General features: G+C 37.0%; 3 protein-coding genes across 5 annotated transcripts in view; 1 reads left to right on the top strand and 2 right to left on the bottom strand.

Moving 5' to 3' along the window:
* The window catches only part of LOC101164834 (formin-2), a 47,114-nt gene extending 33,379 nt beyond the window's left edge, over positions 1 to 13,735 (top strand). The window contains exons 9-18 of one of the 2 annotated variants that reach the window (XM_023963112.1): positions 1,290 to 1,381; positions 1,460 to 1,589; positions 1,671 to 1,817; positions 2,337 to 2,396; positions 3,126 to 3,246; positions 6,733 to 6,825; positions 10,594 to 10,645; positions 11,570 to 11,719; positions 12,488 to 12,569; positions 12,842 to 13,735. In XM_023963112.1, the coding sequence (XP_023818880.1) occupies positions 1,290 to 1,381; positions 1,460 to 1,589; positions 1,671 to 1,817; positions 2,337 to 2,396; positions 3,126 to 3,246; positions 6,733 to 6,825; positions 10,594 to 10,645; positions 11,570 to 11,719; positions 12,488 to 12,569; positions 12,842 to 12,868 (954 nt within the window). In that variant the 3' untranslated portion in view covers positions 12,869 to 13,735. Of the gene's footprint in view, positions 1 to 1,289; positions 1,382 to 1,459; positions 1,590 to 1,670; positions 1,818 to 2,336; positions 2,397 to 3,125; positions 3,247 to 6,732; positions 6,826 to 10,593; positions 10,646 to 11,569; positions 11,720 to 12,487; positions 12,570 to 12,841 lie in introns of those variants that run through there. The other variant, XM_023963113.1, reaches the window with a different exon arrangement.
* A 252-nt stretch (positions 13,736 to 13,987) lies between these two features.
* Positions 13,988 to 19,775, bottom strand: grem2 (gremlin 2, DAN family BMP antagonist). The gene is made up of 2 exons (XM_011484610.3): positions 19,171 to 19,775; positions 13,988 to 15,182 (listed from the first exon to the last, which is right to left on the bottom strand). Exon 2 carries the CDS (start codon positions 15,179 to 15,181, stop codon positions 14,603 to 14,605), a length of 579 nt encoding a protein of 192 aa, XP_011482912.2. The 5' UTR covers position 15,182; positions 19,171 to 19,775; the 3' UTR covers positions 13,988 to 14,602.
* A 1,173-nt stretch (positions 19,776 to 20,948) lies between these two features.
* Positions 20,949 to 21,974, bottom strand: part of rgs7 (regulator of G protein signaling 7) — a 57,121-nt gene continuing 56,095 nt past the window's right edge. For both annotated transcript variants that reach the window (XM_023963462.1, XM_023963464.1), the window contains one exon: positions 20,949 to 21,363. The gene's annotated coding sequence lies outside the window, so the exon portion shown is untranslated. The remainder of the gene's footprint in view (positions 21,364 to 21,974) is intronic.

The raw sequence follows: 21,974 nt of genomic DNA on the forward strand, positions 1-21,974 counted from the left end.
TATTTGGTATCCAGTGTCAGGCAAGGTTGCACATTTCATCAAGCGGTACTCTCACAGCTATGTGTTGGCAGTTCCATTAGTTCCCCCAAAATTCACACTATATTGGACATTGTAGATGATAGTCATTTTGTCAAGAGAATTTTGACAGGGTTACTATTTGACAAAGTTCATCACAAAGTAGAGTGCCACAATTAAATGGCAATTCTTTGACCTCCAGACTAGGAATTTGTTTGAAAACGGAAATAACTGAAGTTGGGCGCCGTTTACTGAAAAACCACTCACTTTTACACAAACAGGGCAGTACTTATAGGTCACAACTTAAAAAAAACACGGCCTGGTTTTAAAAAGAATAATGATAATACATTTAACAACAAAAGTATTGAGTTTTTTAGTGAACTATAAATCATTAGTTTCCCCATAATTATCTCAAATCCTCTTTAGTAGCAACAGATAATGTTTTTTTCCCTGACTTGTTAAAGATAAGAGACTATTATTTTTGGCCCTTTCCTTTAGTGTTTATTTAAATCCTTCTTAACAACAATGACAGCTTTAAGTGCTCTTGAGAATAATACTGAGGCACTCCTCTTTTCTGGAAGTATTATCCATTCCTCTTGGCAAAATCATTCAACCTTAACCAGGCTGAATAAAAAGAAATCTTTTTTTTTCTTCAAATCGTGAGCGGTAGACTTTTTTTGTTAAGAGGGTTTAAGCATCCTTCATTGTATTTTAGGAACAATTTAAAGAGGTTATTTTTGTCAAAAGGAAATCTGTTCTGTACCAAGACCCTTTTATGTACCTTCTTACTGGAATGTATAGAACAAGGCAGTCCTTTAAGAAAGTAGAGTCCACTTCTCATACTGTTATCATTCAAGATCCATCAAGCTAGATGGGAGGACAGTGCTATCCAGTGCTACTGCACTGGTTTGGTCGCTTCAGGACTTTTGTTTTGTGTCTTTGATAGCTTTTCTGTATCCGTTGTGGCTTCTTCTTGGCTTAATACTTTAGATTTTTTATTCATGATTTTTTTCTTGTTAAAATGAAGCTTTTGCCCCAGGCTGAAAAAGCTGTATCAGAGATTTTTACTCTAAATTTATTTTTGTGTCCATCTTCCTTCTGACCCAGCTGGTCTCCATGCTTCTATCTGATAAATTAATGCTGAAAAGTCTGTCTATGAATGTCTTAAAAATAAAAATATATTTTGAATCAGGTTCAACATTGTATTTCTCTGTCATTATATTAATGTATTTGTTGCATTTTGCATTGACTGAATCTGCATTTTCACCCCACAGAGAGCTCAAAACGATGAGATGGAGGGCATCAGAAAGCACATTAAATCAGCCCAAGACAAAGAGGACGCCAAGCCATTGGACAAGCCTGAACAGTACGAGTCAGATCCACTTCTTAAAATTCAAGCGATGACTTGTAAATCTGTTTACTATTTTTCAACTCCCTCCAAAAGGTTTCTTTTTCAATTATCACAAATTTCCAATTTCTCTGAGCGGGTGTTCTGCATCCTTTTTCAATCAACATTCCAAGAGTGCATCACTTCAATCCTGCGCAAGATGGAGGTCCTGCAAAAAGTGTGCACGGTGAGTAATTCTCATTTTTCAGTTTTTTGTTTTTTTCCGACTTGTAGTTTGTCTTTATGTCTATTACTCTTTGTCACACAGAGTATTCAAAGCAATAAGAGTGTCATGCGGATATTGGGCCTGGTGCTGGCTTTTGGAAACTATATGAATGGAGGTAATCGTTCCCGAGGACAAGCCGACGGCTTCACCTTAGACATTCTGCCTAAACTTAAGGATGTTAAAAGCAGCGTAAGTATGAGATGTTGGAGCACAGTGAATGTCATTACCAAACATATCCAAGGAGCTTTCAGTGTGATAGTTTATCAAAATGCACTTAGCAACGATATGGGTGAAACTTTTTCATGTCTACATTTTTGAAAATGGGAACCTTCTTGCAGGGTGTAAACTTAGCTGTGTAGAGTCAATCTGTTTACAGTTCTGATTCAATATCACAGTGTGCTGAGTGTGCCCTTGGCATTGCCATATAAGGGCACATCGATTTGTGTGTTTGTGGTGGTGGTGGTGGTGGAAGGAGTGAGGGTATCCGTAAAGAACATTAAGCTTTCCACAGCCTCCGAGCTGGAAGGACAAGCCCATTCTGTTGTGTTGTGTCTCTCCTTTCACAGCTGGTTTCTTGCTTCTACAGTAAAACCACTCTTCATTTTTTTTTCCATCCACACAAATTAAAACAACATGTTCCAAAATGAGTAAACTAATAAATAAAGGGAGCTTTGGTTTATTTATTTGGGTACTTTTTTTTTCTTTCAGGATAATTGCCAGAGTCTCTTGTCCTACATTGTTGCTTACTATCTAAGGCACTTTGATGAGGTATGTTTTGGTTCCTGTTTATTTGAATCACTTTTCTGTTATAGTTTGATTTGCTTAGAAATCCTTCCAGAGCTCTCTTTCATGTCCCGTCTCGCCGGAGGACACAAAGGCTTACACTTTATCAAATAATTTAGTTTCCCTTTCTTCATTTGCTGAACAGAGAAATATATATATATATATATATATATATATATATATATATATATATATATATATATATATATATATATATATATATATATATATATATATATTTTTCTGTCTTTCACTGTTCTTCTTCTGCTCACGACCAGCTCTGGTCTGGTTTCATTCAAACCAGCACTCTGTTCATTGGCTAAGAATCCAAAGGAGCGTTAGTGTAAATAATTAGGTTCTCCAGATGAGATGAACTCAGAAAAGCAGCGTGCCAAAATCAACTTGCATGTCATAGCTTGAACTCTAGCAAATGCTTGCTTGTAATTTAGTTAGAAATAAAATTTGAACCCAGGTATAATTATCATTTTCTCTTGTTTCTAGCACAACTCCTCTAAAATAGTTGCCTTTTACGCAGCTCTCTGAAGGCACAAATTTAAATGTTGCCTTTTGTGTGCCGTAAAGGGAGGCCCTCTTTTATGTGATGCGGATTGACTTTGACATAGTAGGATGCGTGTGTGTGTGTGTGTGTGTGTGCATGTGTCTTTGCATCATATTCAGTTTTCTTGTGAATGTATGTGTGTTATCTTTCACCAGGATGCTGGCAAGGAGACATGTGTCTACCCTCTGCCTGAGCCCCAGGACCTTTTCCAGGCCTCTCAGATGAAGTTCGAGGACTTTCAAAGAGATCTCCGAAAGCTGAGGAAAGACCTAAACGGTAGTAGCCCCTCTTCATTCCATATTTTGACTAAAAAGCAGAATTTTTCCCAAAAGTTTATCAAATTTTGTCCCAGACTTTTCCATTAACATTTAATTATGATGTTTAAACTCTTTCCCCAATAAAATGTTGTCTTGGTTTTATGGTTTATTCAACCACAAATTGGAGATGTATCTGGGCACATTTCTTGAAAATATTTTGCTCAATTAAAAATAATTTCACAAACCTGAATCGTCATGGTTACGTGTGGACTATACACGCAGATCAACAGAGCGATAGCATCTGTTTGTCGTACAGACAAGTTAACCAGAAGCAGATGGCACTTGTCAGATACAGACTCCTGTTTGTCTTTACCATCAGGCTTTTATCGGTCTCACAAAGTAAAATTTTGAAATATAAACGGGGTGATTACAAATTTTTACAGCCTTCGTACTATATTTCAAACGCAGCAATAACAAAAGTGACTGTGGCTTGGGAATTGGAAAGGTTTTTCATTGGCTGGAGCATCTTAGTTTTTCAGGAGTAAATATTTGTACTGACATCGGCTGTCATCTCACAGTTTCTGTCAGCTTTCTTTTCAACATTTCTCAATATCCACTTTAGTTTTTATAGGTTTCTGTGTTTGTTGTTTTTTTTAAGGGAGACAGAAGAAGTAGACATGCTGGCTGCAATAAAACATATTTGGACTTCAGGTTTTATCGTTACAAATATTAAGCTTTGCTTCTGTCTGTGCTTGTTCTGCACCAAAATGCCCGATAATCTACACTAGATGATGTTTCTCCCTTGATGTTTTACTTATGCACTTTTAATAAAATAAAGTAAAATTCTCTGCCAGCAGATGCATCAGAATGGAGTGGAGCAGGGAGCTTGTCGCCTGCTAAGTGCAGCACCTACATTACACTTTTTTTCAATGCCATTTCCAATGCTCAGAATTCAGTTTTCAGCTTAATTTTCTCTATATATGTCCTCATCGTCAGGAAAATGCCACAAGAACATGTTAAACACCAAAAGCACAATTTTCATTGGTTTGGGTTTAAAGAAAATCTTCATTTTCTGCATAATTCACAAAAAATGTTTACCTTATGCCTCTTTTTTTTTTTTTAAACAAGTGTCAGTTGATGAAAGAGGTTGTCTTTATGAGCTACATATAATATACTCTTAACATTAGGACTATACTAAAAAGAAATTAAGTGTTTTTTTAGTTTTGAAGGAACATCACACATTCAAAACTCATACCAAACAGTGGCTCAAAGCAAGCCAGCTCTGCAACCCATTTATCCATCCTTAGATCCCGATGAATCTCTTTTGGGGGCTCCTGGAGCCAACCTATTGAACAATGGTGGTGTACACCAGTCGCCACGCTCACACACATGCACACCTAGAGGCAATTAAGAGTCATCAGTTAACCTGGGAAGTATGTTTTTGAACTGTGCTCTGAGAAAACCCACACATGCACGAAAAGACCCTGCAAACTCCACAAAGAACAGTCCCAGCCAGGATTCAAACCAGCGCTTCCTTACTGTGAGGCGAGAGCGCTAATCACAGCGCCACCACGCAGCCCTGGGTCTGCAACCATCAACTCTTAATATGTTTAACCTTATAGCAATTTCCTGTTTTATATTGTGACCTTAAGATGTATATTTTTTTTTGTTATGTCTACTATTTGACCTGCCTGATGACAAAGCAACACTATTGGTAGAAAATCTGGTATATTACATTTTGTTATCTCAATGGACTCATGATAATGTGCACTGTATCTATCAAATAATTGCTTGATAACAAAAATATATTTTTTGAAACCTTGTTTGAATTTTAAGAGAAGATATGTTTGCATTTGTAAAGAAAAGTAAAAGATAAATAAGATAAATGAAGAAATTATTGTTCCTTTTTCCTGGGTTTCCATGCCGCATCTTTTGTCACATTTTACCACAAGGACCCGGCCACAGTCATCAATTTCCCAAACCGGTAGTCCCCCCCTATTGTTTGAAAGAAAACCTTAGTTTAACCGGCGACCAAAACAGTCACGTTATTTTTTATTTATTTTTTTCCATTTTATGCTTTATTAAAAGATTTTCTACAATATAAACACGTATTGGTTAGGGTTAGGGTTGGGGACCAATATCATCAGGAATCATCCTGTCTGCAGCCAAGTAACTTTACCTTTGAAAAGCAAATGTGCTGTCTGGAAATTTCTTTTTGAAAGTTTAGTGTTAAAGCTTTGCATCAAACAAATTTTTATTAAACTAAACCTTTTGTTCCATGTTGCAGTAGTACAGTTTACAGCATCATCATTTTTTCCCTCTTTCCCTTTTTTTGGTCTCTTGTGAAATGATGAAGCGGTTAAACACAGTAGCTGTTCTGACGTAAATAACCATCACATTTGTTTTAGTCAAGGTACCTTCACTTTTCAGGTTTCTGCTCAGCCTAACTGTGGATGTAGACACATTTCTGAACCTAAAAGTCTGTTTTTGACAACTATCAAAAAAAAACACAGCAAACAAAAGAAAAACATACCTAAAATACCACAACTTGATGGTCACTTTTTTGTGAAATGTCTGATAAATGTTTATAAAGATTTTACACTGATTGTCTTGTGTTTGTTAATATTCTAAGCAAACTTTCCTCTGCTATAATTTTTTTTAAATCAGAATTCGGAGATTAAAGTCAGAATTTTCTATGCCCTTTTTTTTCCTCCATGGCCCTTATCCTCTTCCATAGAAATGTATGCTTGACACACAGAAATTGAAAAAACGGATAGTTGGAGTAGAAAGTGTGTACTTTAGTGCAGAAATCTCTATAGACATGAACTTTTTTAATCGCAGCCTGATCAGATATTCCCCAAACATGGTCTGTTCTCCATCAGGCTTTATGGATCTCTGCAGCGAGACCAATAAAATCCATGTTGCTAAATGTTTTTCTGCAGCCAAAATGAATCCTTAAGCTGTTCATTACTTGCAATTTGTAAAGATAGGGTTGCTGGGAAGGTAACTGGCTTTCAACCCGTGTGGCAGTGGCCCTTGTGAGCCGTACATTAATAAATCAACGTGTTATACTGGCAGACCTCTTTATTACCAGTCAGCTGAGTGCTCCAACAGACATGGGCTGTGACGTCAGCTCCCGTAGGGGGATCTGATTGGAAAGCGACGTGGAAATGGCCTTGGCTGGCCTAAAGGACATTAGCAAATAATGGTGCTGAGGACCCATATGGTTAATGAATCACCGCTTGCCCATTCCTGACCTTTCTGTTCTGGTAAGCGCCTTGTGGGCTCTCCACCACCCAGCGTTGAGCCAGTTTTTGGATCTGTTAAGTCTTCAGATTGATTGTGCATGGTTAGGCCACAAGACCTCCCTTGATCCAGGAACTACCTAAAGAGTTTCAAAGGGTCATTCCTTTTTTAGAGACACTTATTCAGCAAAAATGGAGGAGTTATCCCTGCAATATATTTGCATAACTCTTGTTCATATTATGTCTTTTTGTTGTTTTAGCATGTTTAGCTGAAACTGAGAAAGTTTGCAAGCTGTCCTCCGAAGAGAACCTGCATCCTTTCAAGGAAAAGATGGATGAGTTTCTCAATCAAGGTTAGCCTATTTTATTTCTAATATCACTTTAATTTGTTAAATAAAGTTTTGGTTAAACTGTGTATTCTTTTCTTGTCACAAACCACAGCAGAACCAAAATGAGCATTGAAGTGTCAGTCCGTAGAAATCCAATGTTTCATGATTATTTTTTTCTTAATTTCCTCATTGCTAACCAGAGATAGTTATACAAGCTTGACTGGGAAGACATGTACTTGTGTATTCTCAATCCCATATGTCTCTCTAATTCTGTTTTCATGCTTATACCAAATCTGAAGTTTAACAAAATCCTCTAAAAATTATCAATTCGTGTGTTGAATAACAGCGTTTTACAGACAAACATCGTAATTTAAAACTAGTATTGTATGTTTGCAGCTTAGAAACATGTAGAAGTTATTTTTAGCAATTCAATGGACTTGTTGAGTTTTCAGGTATCAGTCTGCGCTATTCCTTAGTCGTAGTTCTTCTCAGTGGTCAGTTTTTACTGTTAAAAGCTTTTTAATGCTAAGATGTTGATCATATCAAATAATCTCTGAGTATAGGTTACTCCTGCATTAATCACCCAGCACTAACTGTTACATTTGTATGTCCTTTAAAAAAAATATATATATATCCAGTTACCCTTTCTTTTACAGAAAAAGATGTTGTGACCTTTGCCTGGATGGTTTTGTATTAAACTTCAAATAAAAGTGTTAGTAAGACATTTATTTTCAATTTCACTAATACCTACATTACACTACATTACAGGTATTACATTTTGTTTTTAGAAGCTAATTCGGCTTCACAAAACTTCCACACAGTAGTGATTGACTGTCTCAATGAATTTAAGGCTGTTTGGTAATGTTGCGGGTTCCTTCTCCCAGCAGCCCTCATAGGTATAACTCATGGAAGGCTAGATTTAGTTGCTCAAAGCGGCACATAAAGCCCTGAAAGTCCTTTTTTTTTTTTTTTAACCTTTAAAACTCATTAGTGAGATTAAAAATTGGAGACCTGGGTGAAGGCATCTTTTTTTTGGAATAGCTGCAAAGACCTGGAATACTTGTGCATCATTTGTCCAAACATCACGTGAAAATCCTCAGACATTATAATGGTGTTTATGTGTCATGTCTACAAGATGTCAACCAGTCAGACTTTTTATCTTTAAAATCTGACATTTACAACAACATTGGGATTTTGTGGTTCACATCAAATGTTGGAGACCTCAGGTTTAATGTTTGTTTAAACATAACAAGGCAATTGTCATTCTTTATGTAGCACAGACTTTGACCATGCATGCATGCTGTGACCAATCTTTCTGAAGGACTCTGCTCACAGACTTTCTCTCCAGCTGCTTTTGTATTCAAATAAGGTTTTAATACATAGCATATGTTCTTCAACAGTAATGATTACTGTCCATTTGAAAGGATGTTTGCAGATGAAAGGAAACTCTCTCGTTTCCACCTCCATCCCTTCTCTTTTCTTCCCCACCTCCGTGTGTTTGAGAGAATTATGGGAAATCTCTCTTTGATGCAAATGATGAGGTTTTCCTTATGAGAGCAGAATGTAAGCACTGCAGCATGGCTATATGACTCCAGAGGCTCCAGACGAGATTCTTGGGGTTCCTCTACTGCAGCAGATGAAAAAAAAAAAAAGGAACAACAGCCCGACGTCTTATTTTTTGTTATTTCTGTAATTTCTAAAGAGCCTGAGGTTAAACCGTTACTGGCTCCACGGTGCAAACCGCTTTTGTTTATTTTCTGACCATGAAACTAACCACAAAATAACAGTGGGAGTGGACTTGTTGGAACTCGGTTGTTTGGTCTAGCTCGATTTTCTCCACTCGCTTCACAAATTCTCATGCATGCAGGTCTTTGATGGAGTCAATGTGACTTGCCTGAGAGAAACAGCTATGTGATAATCTGTTTCTGATGGGTGTAAAAAAAAAAAAAAAAAAAAAAAAATAGTATCAGGACTGACGTCAAACCCCCGTGCTGTTTTGTGCAGCTAGACACTATGGTGAAATTAACAAAACACTGCCAATGTTTTATGTTTTATGCTGCAATTATGGGGAAAAAGCTCATAAAGTAAACAAATTATGTCAGACTGCATAATCGTAGTATTTTTGTAAGCATAAAAAGTGGTTGCACATCATAATGAGAATAATTGTCAGACGTTATGAGTTTCAGGAACCCACTGATCTGCTGATTTCTTCACACATAATAGGCCATCACCTAATGACTGTTACCTATTTCTTCAGATATAATAATGCACTTTTTTATTATTTCTTTTACAAAATTTTGTTCCAGGTAGAAGATTTCAGATCATTTTCTGTCAAAAGCCATGATTTATTTTATCGTATTTTTTTTGTGTCGCTACATATTGGCACATAAACCCCTTAAAAGGAAATATGATATTTTGCGGTCTATTACTCCTTCTATGGTAATGCCACACATGGATGTAAGCCTAAAAAAAAATAACAATAAATGTAGCTGACAGATTTTATTTTACAGAATCGGCAGTGACTGTATGAAAGGTTTTATTTCTAATTTTTATTAGGAAGAAGAAATCAAATCCAGGACTTCCATCAAAACTTGTTTATATAAAATAATTTGTTTTAGCAAAAATTAATGCTTTGTTTTGTTTTGTTTGTTTTTTACTTGATGAGTAATTTCTGCAGTTAAGTAAATGTCTACATAGATTAGAATTGTTATTGTTGGCAAAAGTTAATTAGAATTGTTATAATGTTTGATAATTAAATATTTTTTTTATTTCATATTTTTAATATTGTTTAGGATGTTTCTTTCTGTGTCCTCTGTTGTTTTAACTGATAGACAAATGCAATAAATAAAGAACAATACTTGAGGCCTTAAAGCAAAACTGACAAAACACCCAAAAAAACAGTTATTTTAAATGGGAACTTGTGAAAAGTCCAGCAAACTTGATGGATTATAAATGTAATATGTATTTTCCAATCCAATACTTGTGATGTTAGCACATACAGTAATTTACAGAACTTTTTTTTTAATTGGATTTTTTGATATGTATGTTGTTTATCACAAAAATGAATCTTTATTTATTCCAATAAGTTTGCTAATCATTGCAATATTTATTGCAAACATACATGTCAATAATAAAGTGACAGGAATTTATTGGCAGAAGGATGAATGATAGCAGCGTAGATCGTTGATCCTTCATAAAGAGAAAAACTTTTAATTTATAGTACATTTTCTACTGTTATTTAACAACATGCACAACTGGTGGATTGTATTAGTAAAATGAACTGGAAAATTAAATTACTAATGTAACATTTGATTAATAGTAAATTGAATTTGTTTGTTTTTTTAAACAGTAATTTAACACTTTACTGCTTTCATCGAATCCTGGTGTCGTGAAATGCTCTATGCAGAATATGACCTAGCTATGATGTTGTCTTCCGGACTTAAAACTTCTCTAAATGGTCCCAGTTTTATTTTTTTTTCTGCTGACATGTCACTTGAATCCATTCATGCATGCATGTACACATTCTCATCTGGCTCCATTTGAAACAACATGGACAAAGAAGCCTTGTTCTGGGTTCTGCAGCACCATTTGTCAGCTGTGCAAGAGCAGACAATCCAACACTTAATAATCTTGTGGCACAGACCCTGAAAATGGCTGCTGAGTTGAGAAATAACGACATCTCGAATCCTATTGTGTGTAAACAAGTCGTACATTAAGTGAATGGTTTTTACAGTTAATGTGAATTTATAGAATTTTTTACTTCTTTTTTTTTTTTTCTCTTACCGCCTTCAGCTAAAACTGATCTGGAAATGCAGGAGAAGCAGCTGACAGAGACTCAGAATACGTAAGAGGCTTTCATATTTGAACATTTTCCCTTCAATATCCTCACCCAAAAATTAAATCATAACTGTTGCATCCTGTTGGCCTTCATTTGTGCTTTTTGTTCAAAGCTGTGATCATAGCTGTGAATTTGAAAGTAAGGAAGATGCAATCCAATATAGTTTGAAGTGAGACATTGTTGTTGCAATAAAGAAACATAATCTTACAGTTCTGTCAATATTTATGCCTCCTGGTTCCTTCAGTTACATGGAAGGTGCAGGCCATCGTGGCAGGCCTTCAGCAGCCGTGAGGCCCCCTATGTGGTGTCTAGGTTGTTTATCTAAGTGAAGTAAGAGTAGACAGCCATGGCTCCAGGCTTCTTTTTCTGCCGACAAGGAATGTGTTCCTATACCACACTCCAAACAAAGACACTCCAACCTGTCCGCTGTATTTGTCTGCTGCTAGAAAGCTGCCACGTATAACGCTTTAACATTAATCATCTCTGTTTGTGTCCATTTTTCCTAATTGGGGTATCTGTTCTGTAACTGCTTTGTTTTACATCTTCTTGTTTTCATCATCCTATTTAGGATGCTCATGGGCGTGTGAACTAAAACGACAATGCACAAGGCAAAGGCAGTGATATAGCCAAATATGAGGTTCTGTTGAAGTTATTCCAGCTAAGCTGTCCAATTTAAGTGGGACTCTGATACTTTTGTGACACTAATTGGCTTTTCGCCTTGTCTAAAAAGCACAATGTCATCATTGGTTTGGGATTTCTATCTTATTTTTCCATTAAATCTCTGCAAAACCGCATTATTGCAAGATTAACTTCAATATTTTGTGCATTTGTGCTGCTCTGCCAGGTTTTTGCATCAGACAGCCTAGATTTCTGTAATGACATGTTGTAATAGTTTGGCCTTGCAGTAGTGTTTTTGTTCTTTGTCCTCAGCTTCCTGGAGCTGACTGTGTCCTTCTCAGTTAAACCGAAGGCAGGAGAGAAAGAAGTCTCCCCCAACACATTCTTCTCCATTTGGCACGAATTTTCTTCGGATTTTAAGGAGCAGTGGAAGAAGCAGAACAAAATCATGTTAAAGGAAAGGTAAGGACAATTCAGAGAACTGCAAGAAAATTCACAAAAACACTGTTTTTACTTCTGTTTTTACTTGTTAGGACACTTGAGACAAGCTAAATAAACTCATTTAATAACATGCCCTTTACATTTAGTGATGCCCTTACATTTCAAATTGTCCCAAATGTAGATTTCCTCCTCTTTAATAACTTTCAGGACATCTCATGTTCCCTGATGATCCTATCGGTTTCATTCAAATTCATAAGGCACAAAAGCTGAAATCGTTGCTCCTATCCCAGTAACAAGAACCCTCCGTGCACCTTCCAGTGGTTTGATGAATACAAAGATATTGCCGCATACGTCAACAAATAGCAAATTTGTCCATTATTACCAATAAAGATAAAGCTGCGATAGCACATTTTGTAAGAGGAGTCAAATGGAGCTTTGCTTGCTCAGTAGGAAAGAATGAAACCTAATTTGAATACATTAACCTTTTGGCTTTTGCTGCAGGCGGTCGTCCCAACTCTCTGCCGTCTTTTTTTTTTTTCCCTTTTAAACTCTAGAGGAACCATATGTCCTCCTCACCTGTGGTGCATGGGCATGCAAACATGTTTTAAGTGCACACAAGAAGACCTAAAGATGTACAAAGATCAATACAAAAGAAAAAGTCACACTTAACGTCAACATTTGACAAACCAGCATCACAATTTGGATGTTTGAACTTTAAATTTGAGCAAAAGTTAAGAGTTTTGTGGCTGCTTCATACTCACTTTTGGTCCTTTTTTTTTCTTCTTTTAGAGTGAAAATGGCAGAGGAAAGCTTCAAGCAGGCCAGACAGAAGATTTCCTACAATGTGACAACCAAAAATGCCACTGGGATAGTATGTTATTCCTCTTTTTGTCGCTCTGTGTTTCATCTGTTTTTTATTCGTGCAAAAGCTAGCAGCACCTGCCTACTTTCTTTCTTTCCATGACGCAGAACGGTTCTTCACCTGACAGGCTCTATTGCTTGCAAATGCACGTCCGGATGTTAAGAAAAAACACTTCTGGATTTTTACTGTAACATGTTGGGATGACTGCCATGGCTAATGCCTGTAAATAACTTTGAACTGTCTTTATTTATGCCCTGTCTTTATTTTTTTTTCTACCACAGAAAGCAAAACTGGGTAAGAAGATGTGAAGCAGAGAATGGAAAAGAATCATCAGCAAGACTGTTGCCCAAACACAATCTGACACAACTCATCAGTCCTTTTTAAGATTTATTTAGCTTTACTATTTATTTACTCGTGTCTTGTCAGCTTTTTTGAAGTGGATGCTGTTTAGAAGCTAAATGAAGCATTTTGCTCTCAACCGTGTCTAGAAAGTGCAGACATTTTAAATGGAAAACTACAACAAAGCCAAGCTCCAATGTAACATTTAAGCCATAAGGTAATGGTTGTAGCACAGATTGTAGCACAATATATAACTTTTATTGCTATTCTAACATTTACATATGTATTTTTTTTATATTGTTGGCAGGCAACTGCAAAAATCTCCTTTATGTATTTTATGAAATTGCAAAGCTTTGTCACATTTCTATAATATATTGATTTTATACGAGCCATTTGTTAGATAGGAAGTGCCTTATTGTGCAGTGGAGAAGAAAATTGGGAGCTGCAGAACAGGGGTTATTTGGATATTGTATGCAATTAGTGGGTTTAAAAAAACCTTTACGCAAACTAAAAAGGACCAAGTTAAATTTTTTTGGTGATTAATAAGTATGTGAATTAACCTAGTAACAGTTTGACTGTTTAAACAAGCCTTCTTGTATGAGCTTAAAAAAAAATCATTTTCAGGTTGTGTTGGACAAAAGGATTTCTTGTGTTTTTATGCATTAATTTGTTGACGTGCTTTATTTTTAACCTGAAATCCTATGCAAGTAGTGCTTTCTCCTGTGTCAGTTCCCAAAAAACTTAAGACCTCGAGGATTCTATGTGCATACCAACTGTGTTACAGGTGAAGACTCATTTAACAGTAAAATATATATATATATATATATATATATATATATATATATATATATATATATATATATATATATATATATATATATATATATATATTAAATGTTCAATAAAAGTGGCCACATATTTTTAAGAAAATGCTGCTGTTGCTGTTATATTTTATTATTTTATAAACATACTATTAAAGTTTTATATGAAATATATTTATTATACTTTTGTCATACATTATCACATACATACAATATATGTGTGTGTATATATATATATATATATATATATATATATATATATATATATATATATATATATATATATATATATATATATTAGTGCATTGCACCTTTGGTACACATGCCGCTGGCTTTTTTTTCTTCTTACCAGCTAGAATATGGTACAGTTAAGATGGGTATTAGTAGGTAAATCCAGCCAGTCATTGTTGTAATGTCTCCTGGCAATCTTTTCCTGAAAGAAAAAATATTTAAGAAGACATTTGACCACCCATCTTATAAAAGTGGCTTCGCTTTTTCAAAATGAAAGTTTTTAAAACTCCCCCAAAAAAAGAACCGTCACTTTCAGTGTCCTTAATGTGTCCAAGCTTTTGAAGAGGCATTTTAGAAGAAATAAAATGAGAGGAGATGGTTGTTCTTCGACAAACCTTGGAATCGTTGTCTTCAGTGTCACTTGAACAATCTTGTATTTAACAGCATTTATAGAAAACAGTGGCTGCATGTATATTTGCATCATAATTGGGTCTTAGAGTCACACCACTTCAATATATATTTATTTTTGTAGAAAAAGCCATTACTGCAACGGCTTGTTAAGAGTAGTTCCACTTGATGCCTGTCGCTGCTGGGCAAAGTCCTCTGACATCTGTCTTTTCAAATTCAAAAGGCTTTTCAAAACTCCTTTTTTCACAGTTTGCCATGGCCGCTCACATCCACAGACATGCAGCGGCACTGTTTGACCCGCTGCACCTTACGGTGCCTGAAAGGGGGCTGCAGATCTGGGCAGTCCAGTTGCACCGTCAGCTGTGTGATGCGATGAGGCCTGCAGAAGGCGCAGGACTGAAAAGGTTCCTGAACTTTGTTGTGGCTCTTTCTTCCCGAGCCAGAGGCCTTGCCTCGACTGTGTCCCTGATTGGAGCTGGGGCCCATATGGCGTGGGATGTAGAATGAGTTACACTGGCCGTAGCAAAAGCGATTGACCACCGTGCGGCTGTGGCAGCCGTCTTCACTTATGGTCTGACGGAGGGGCTGAGTCTTGCACCAGTCTCTGCGGAGGTAGCGCCGCTCCGTCACAACCAAGGCCTCTCTGCTGGAGGAAAGCACCTCTGGTTTCGGCTGCAACAGTTTGTGCTGACGCTCTGCAGAAAGGTTACCTTTAGACTTGTGCGGTGATGGGATGGAGCCCTGGGGACGGGTCTTTTTGCTCTCTGCTGTAATGCAGAGCACCCCAGCCAGTATGACAGGAATGGTTATTCTCCAAAGCATTCTGCAAAAGAAGGAAAGTGTTACTGTCCTAAAAAAAAGCTCAATCTAACTACATAATCTTAACACTGGAGATGGTGCAACTCTTAACCTCCCATTCTTAGATGAGACGGCATATTGCTTACATTACATTAATATTGGCAATCATGTTTGCTATTGTCTGGATGAGCATTCAAGCTGAACCACCTTTTGCAGTCCAGCCCTACGGCCATCACTGAGGAAATGAATCCATCACCAGAGTCCTCATTTGTCAGCATCTCTGTGTCATTACTTCTATTTGCTTTCCTCTCGGCTACGCAACTCTTCCAAAAATAAACAAAGTCCTGCTATCAAAGGATCCTCTTAAACACCCATAACGAGAAAGGGAAGTTGATTTTATTGGTCCCGTCGCTGGGTAAAATAATTATGGCTTTGCTTACTTTAGTCATGAACTATGCCACAGATATGTAAACAGGCATTAGAGAAGCCCATCTGTATGTTATTAGCTGAAGACTTGGGGAACTGTACTGTTCCCTTTTGGGAATCCACTCTTCTGTTCTCTGGTGATATACTATAGAGAGAACTGACCTAAGAGTGACCTAACGTGCCCGTAATTACCATGGTGCCTTCTGTGTCATGCTTGGACCATAAAATGCAAGAAAAAAAAAAAGCATGTCTCCTCTATGCTAAATGGAGGAGCTGCCCATGTGTATGCTGTCAGATTTGCGCCAGCACATTTTTGACCATCACTCAAGCATCTTTTCAGCAGATGTTGCTCCTGACAAGCGTTGCATGACATCAAGTCAGAAATTCTGATGGGAGAACCAAAATGCCTCTGGGCCATTGGCGCCAACCATTTTAATCCTCTTCTTTGCTGTGCAAATTTCTGTGTTTACTTTTGTCATTTGAAATTGGAAATTTATTCTGACACAAAACAAATTACTTAATAATAATACTTGTGTTTTTTTTGGAAATTATTTTCTGCCCTTGATCTCAAGTTCACTCCAGCTGCATGAGCACTTGGGGCCCTTCTATCTCTGTCCAAGCCGCACTTGTTATAAGCTAGACAGCAGATGTTTGTTCGTCTAGCAGACTTGAATGAATTTGAGGAATCTTTTCCTCCAACATCCGCACATACCTGCAATGAGGTTAAAAATTCCCAAAACTCCTGAGGGGTCCTTCCACCACCTGCTGATTCATCCAATGATAAACCATTTGTCCTGAGCTGTGTTGTATTTTTCCTGCTGACTGTCAGTTTAACTGCATGCAGTCCTGGTGAGGGGAGCCTCTGCTTTTGTGAGTACGCTTCTATGCTCTTTTTCCACAGTTCTCTGAGACACCGTGCATCTTCACCAAACTCAGGGGTCTTGGTGGGGAAGGCCTAACTCCCTGTGTAAATAAAATGACAGATGACCCATGCAGTCAGCAGAACTTCCTCCCTAGCCCCTATTTGGCCTATGGATAATAGCACTGGCTCTGGAGGCTTTCCTCATCAATCCCTGTTGCAAGACAAACTGTGGTTTTGGGGTAGGGATTAAGTGGCTTTAAAGGAGTCTTGAGGTAGATGGGTGGGTAGTTAGTGGTTAGACAAAAGTGACGGGGGGGCTTTAGCACAGATGACCTACAGGGGAAAAAAAAACGACCCCCTCTATGATGTCGTGGGCTGTGCAGATCCCTTCCCCTCAATTGTATGCTTCTCCATAAGCTGCTTGTCTCTACATTTCTTGTTGGCATTAATCATCAGCCAGTCCTGGAGTCTGAAGGAGACTGTGGTTTTGTCTTTTAATGGTAAGACAGAGCTGAAGTGGACCTTTCTCCCTTCTAAACACTAATATTGTCCAAAAACACAGCTTCATGTTTTACCCCAACCACAAATTCTTTGGATTTGCTTCACTGAACTGTGGCAGACCTTGGTTCCATAATTCAAACCTCTAATGAAATTACAAATACCCGAGAGAGTGCTGAGGTAGACACAAGCCTTTTGGAAAATAGCTATTATCATCAGTGGGAGCTTTCTATGTTTTGTTTTTCAGAATGGCATGATAATGCCATGGTAATGTTTTTTGTCTGGGTAACAATGGTTCCTTTTTACAATTAGTCATGGCAGCCTTTGACGGCAAAGCAAACTCACATTTTTTTGCATCCAGACTTTTAAATAGATTCACTTCCTGGCCTTCTAACTTGAGCATGCAGATGCATTTTTACTAAACCACGTTAATTGGCTTCCCAGGCTCTTCAAAGGTGGGTTAAAGCAAACAAAACCTGACGCCTCAATTATTTATGCGTCACAGAGTCTCAAAAAGAGACTGGTAAGTGCAGTTAATTACAGTAAAACTGCATTTAATTCACCGTGCAGCTCAAACCCCAGTCACACACAGATAGCGGCGCTAGCATGTGCACAGAAGCAACCGCATGCATGCCTGATGTTGCACAGACAGGATGTACAGTGTGCAAAATGAGCAAAGAGGGTAAATGAACGTTTCACTCTGTGGCAATTACACAAGAAGAAACCATGTCATTATCCATGTTTGCGGATCGTACCTTCCCCAGCCACACTTGACCGTTTGGTCATTAACTGTTGGTGGTTTGGGGGGCTTCTTTCAGGGAGTTTTGCTGTGTAAAAGCATTTTAATGCCAGCATCGCTAAGAGGCTTTTTAAGCACTTTAGGCAGCCATTTGTCACCACAATTCATCTTGATAATGACTAGCAGCTCAGATATAATGCTTTCCGAGCTAAGTGTTGGCAAGTGTGTGGAGCAGCTAGTTTTCTTCAGTGAAAGAAAGTGTTTAAGGGGAGGATGAAGGGCAATTACAGAGGCTATCATAACGCAGGGGTTCCCACTTTGGATTGCAATGACACTATCTACAAAAATTGACAAAAGTCTGGCTTTTTTTGTGCACTTTAAAACCCATAAAGGTGTCCCTTTCTTAATTTTTGACAATTTTTTCAAAATATTTTATGAAGTTCCAGATTAAAAAATCCACTTCCATATTTTTTTAATACCTTTAGTGTTTACCTTACAGTTCTTTTTGCAATTATTTGAAATGCTGAGTTTATCATCATAAAACATCCAACCTTTTGCTATAAAATGTGGTTTTAATCTTTTAATTTGATCATGTCTTGATGTCTTCATTGTTAGAATTTCCATCAATGGCTTTTTTGCAGTGTGACAAACCAAAGAGTTTGTCTGTGTGCTAAATCCTCTTTGACATCAAGAGAACGCGGTCACCGAAGCAATATGCAGGATCAGGCTACCCACCATTCACCGCACACATATGGTAGAAACCCACACTCACTTATGCGCGTATATTCACAGATAAATCCAAAGCCGCATCAAGACACAGACAATACATAGAGAGTTAAAAAGATTATGCTGTACATGAAAAATACAGGTTAGTCATGTATGTCACTAAGTCTCATTTTGATTTTCTTGTTCACTGGAGAACCGAAACAGACTGTTAATCTTTCAGAGAAGCACAGCACAACTTTCTGTCATCACTCACTAATTTTCTCCCTCATAACACTAATTATCTACAACCTCCAGCCACTAATTATAGTAATTCAGCACAGACGCATATCCAGGACACCTTAAAGTGTCTGGAAAGTGTAGATTTTTACAATGGGTGGCCCCAGTGGGAATCAAACCATCTCTGTTTGCCGAGAGATAAAATAACCTTCAAGTCCCTGCAGTTCCAATTACACGGTTGTGTGTTTAGTCATTCAAGGGTTCACCAAGTCACTAAGTCTCACGCTTGTGAAGCTGGTTTTCTTCTCCTTTATCCATAAAATGTATTGACATTGGATGTTATCAGCCAATTTCCAAAGTAGTACTCCTTTTTTTATTTCTTCAGAGTTTGGGTGTGAGATTAGTTCCATTTAATAACGTGAAATTACACCATGTAATCACAGATGTCTTTTACAACAGTGGACTTGTTTTAAAAGTCCTTTATTAAATTTTTAACTACATGCTAGTGAGTGCATTCACAGAGAAACAAAAAAAAGGTTCATGTACCTCTCAGCACAGTGGACAGCGGGATGATAATCAGCTGGTGATGCAGTCAGGAAAGCTTGTCCACCTTCAGTGGTCCTTGCGTCCACTTCCAGGTTTTGGTTTCCATGGCAACATAATCTGTAGTATCCTCAGGCTTGCCCTTTTCTCAGATAGAAATTACACAACTTGCAGAAGTCCTCAGTGTCCCATTGTCATGGACAGTGTCAAATCCTTCTCACTGAGTTGAAGTTACTCTCTTTGCCTTCAGAAGTTTCATGAGAGAGAATTTCCAGCTACAGTAAGCCTGTATCTAAGGGCTGTGGAGACAGTCTGCAATCGTTCTTTAAGAGTGTTTGAGTCACTGTAAAGCCTGCCTAAGTTTGAATGCCAGCCACCCCACCTCCTTTCTCCAGACTGGGAGGGGTTTTTCTTTTCCTATTGGCCCATGTCATTGTGGGAATCAGATCAAGCCTTGTTGCTTCCATTCAGGTCCCTCTCCTCTTATTTGAACTTGGCAAATGAAAAAGATGGGCTGTGGAAAGCAAATCAATGTATGTTTTTTTTCTATGCAAAATCTTTTTATCACCTTCTATCTTCTTCATCACGTCTCATCAAACAGTTCTTTTTTCAATTCTAAAATGAAGGGATTTTTGCCATCAAGGGCTTTAAAAGAGACAATGAAAAATCAATGTTTCTCTGCAAATCTTTAACACTAAATCAAAATCAGTCACTGGTCCTATAAAAAGATTCCCATTGAAAATCAGAATCTTTAAACTCAATAAATCATTATGTCAGAGCAGTAAGAAACAGTCATTTGGCCTTTGAAAATACCACAATTGCATTCCTGTATTCAACTAGGATAGAAATGTTTGTCTGTTTTGTGGTTCCTGTTAAATTCTGAAAACACTGTTGGTCATTTTTGCCAGCAAAGAGAAAGAAATGTCAACATGTGTTGCTGATGCTTCAGCTGTATGTTTTTTTAGCTGGCTGGAGGATGATGGCACTTTTGCATGGCAAAGTTCTATTTATCTGCATGTTGCAGATCTGTCCTGAGGAGGCCCCAGCAGAGCAGGCAGTCGGAAACAACGTATTACCCTCTAGTGGTAGAAAGCAAAAGTGCTTGGAATAAACAGCTCCAGAAGGTTATTAATTAAATTAACGCTAAAGCTACAGTAGAGTGTTTCTGAAACTGGCTACAGAACAAGTGAAGTAGAATTAGTTTAATCAAAATGAAAAAAAATATATTTATAAATATGTATTTCTATACTAGAAATAATAGTAATAGTAATAAATAAATAATGCATTTTATTTTGGTAAATTTGAGCTTACCGTAAGTAGCAAATGTATAGGAATCACTGCACTAATGAAACTACATGCTGATTACCCAGAAAAAATATAAATTAAAACAGACAACTGTTACATATAGAGGCCCAACTTTAATAATACAAGTAAGTAAAAGTGTCTTTAATTATGGTATAAAAATAAATACAGGAAAGAATAACAATTATGTTCTACTTTAGACAGGACACTTTTTTTTTTTTGAAAATTGGAGTGTGACTTTACAGGTGGCAATGAGAAACGTGCTAATTATTGTAGTGCAATAAAATTATGCAAAGCAAAATAAATGCACAAGAAATTATAAAAATCAGAATCATAATATGTTTATGTCAATATATATATATATATATATATATTGTATATTCATTCTGCACAACACTTCCCATAGCGCAACAGATTATCTGTATCCTGATATCATGTAGAAAGATGGTTAGATTTATAATATTAGGCTAACTTTTTCTTTTTTTCTTTTTATCTGTGTTTCTTTTCTATTACTTCTCCCAGACATTTGTTTCGGCAGGAAGCGAGAGGAAAGGGCTTTAATTCAGCATTAATGCAGCAAAGAACTGGACATTCTGCCAGTGTCATCACAAGTCCAGCCGTTCCCTTCCTTCTGAAAAAACTGGAATATCTCAGGTACGGAAAGAGCAGAGAGGAGCGGGAATGTCCTCTCCGTGGACATGCAACATCCTGTAGACAACAGACAAACGAGCAGCTCAGCTCATCATTTTGCTGAGCTGAGAGCAGATGACAGACAGAGATGATGAAGAGATGGGATGATCGCCCTCTCTTTGTCCCAGAGAAAGGGAGGCCATTGATTTTAGCATGATGGCACACAAGTTGTCAATCCTTTGTATGCCAGTGGTTTCCCCTGTACTGAGAAAACAGAGAGAAAAGCAGAATAAGCAGGTTGAAGACAGACTGTTCCAGCAGCGAAATGCAGAAATAGTTTATTTTTCTTATCTATATTTGACTTTTCAAGATTTACATTGCTATACTGAAAAGAAATGGACCAAAAAAATTGTCATTCTTCTGCTTTATCTAGGACTAGGGCTTTTTTTTTATATTCTAACCAAATAACTCTCATAATTAGCAAATGATGTCATTAGTTTTTCTTTTCTATTTTGCTTTAAAAATAAATATGAATTTAATGATATTTCATTTGATATTTAAGAATTCCACAGTCAGTATTTACCCACTAATAGGTAAAAAATACAATTACAATACCTACATAAATTAAGTTAAAGTAAAAAAAGAATAATCCAGTTTTTGAAAAGTCTTTATTTTTCTTCTGTGATTTGTAATTTTTTTGCAAAGATATGTACAAATATCTAAAAATAAACCTTTGTTTGTCAATTCCACATTTAGACCAAACAAATACTGACTTTTGTATGATATTTCTAAAAAAAAAGGGAAAAATATTAGAATAATTTTGTCTTTTATTCTCGATACAGTAACAATTTAAAATTTTGCAGTATTATTGACAT

This window comes from Oryzias latipes, chromosome 15 (genome assembly GCF_002234675.1).
Source record: "Oryzias latipes chromosome 15, ASM223467v1".
Classification (NCBI taxonomy): domain Eukaryota; kingdom Metazoa; phylum Chordata; class Actinopteri; order Beloniformes; family Adrianichthyidae; genus Oryzias; species Oryzias latipes.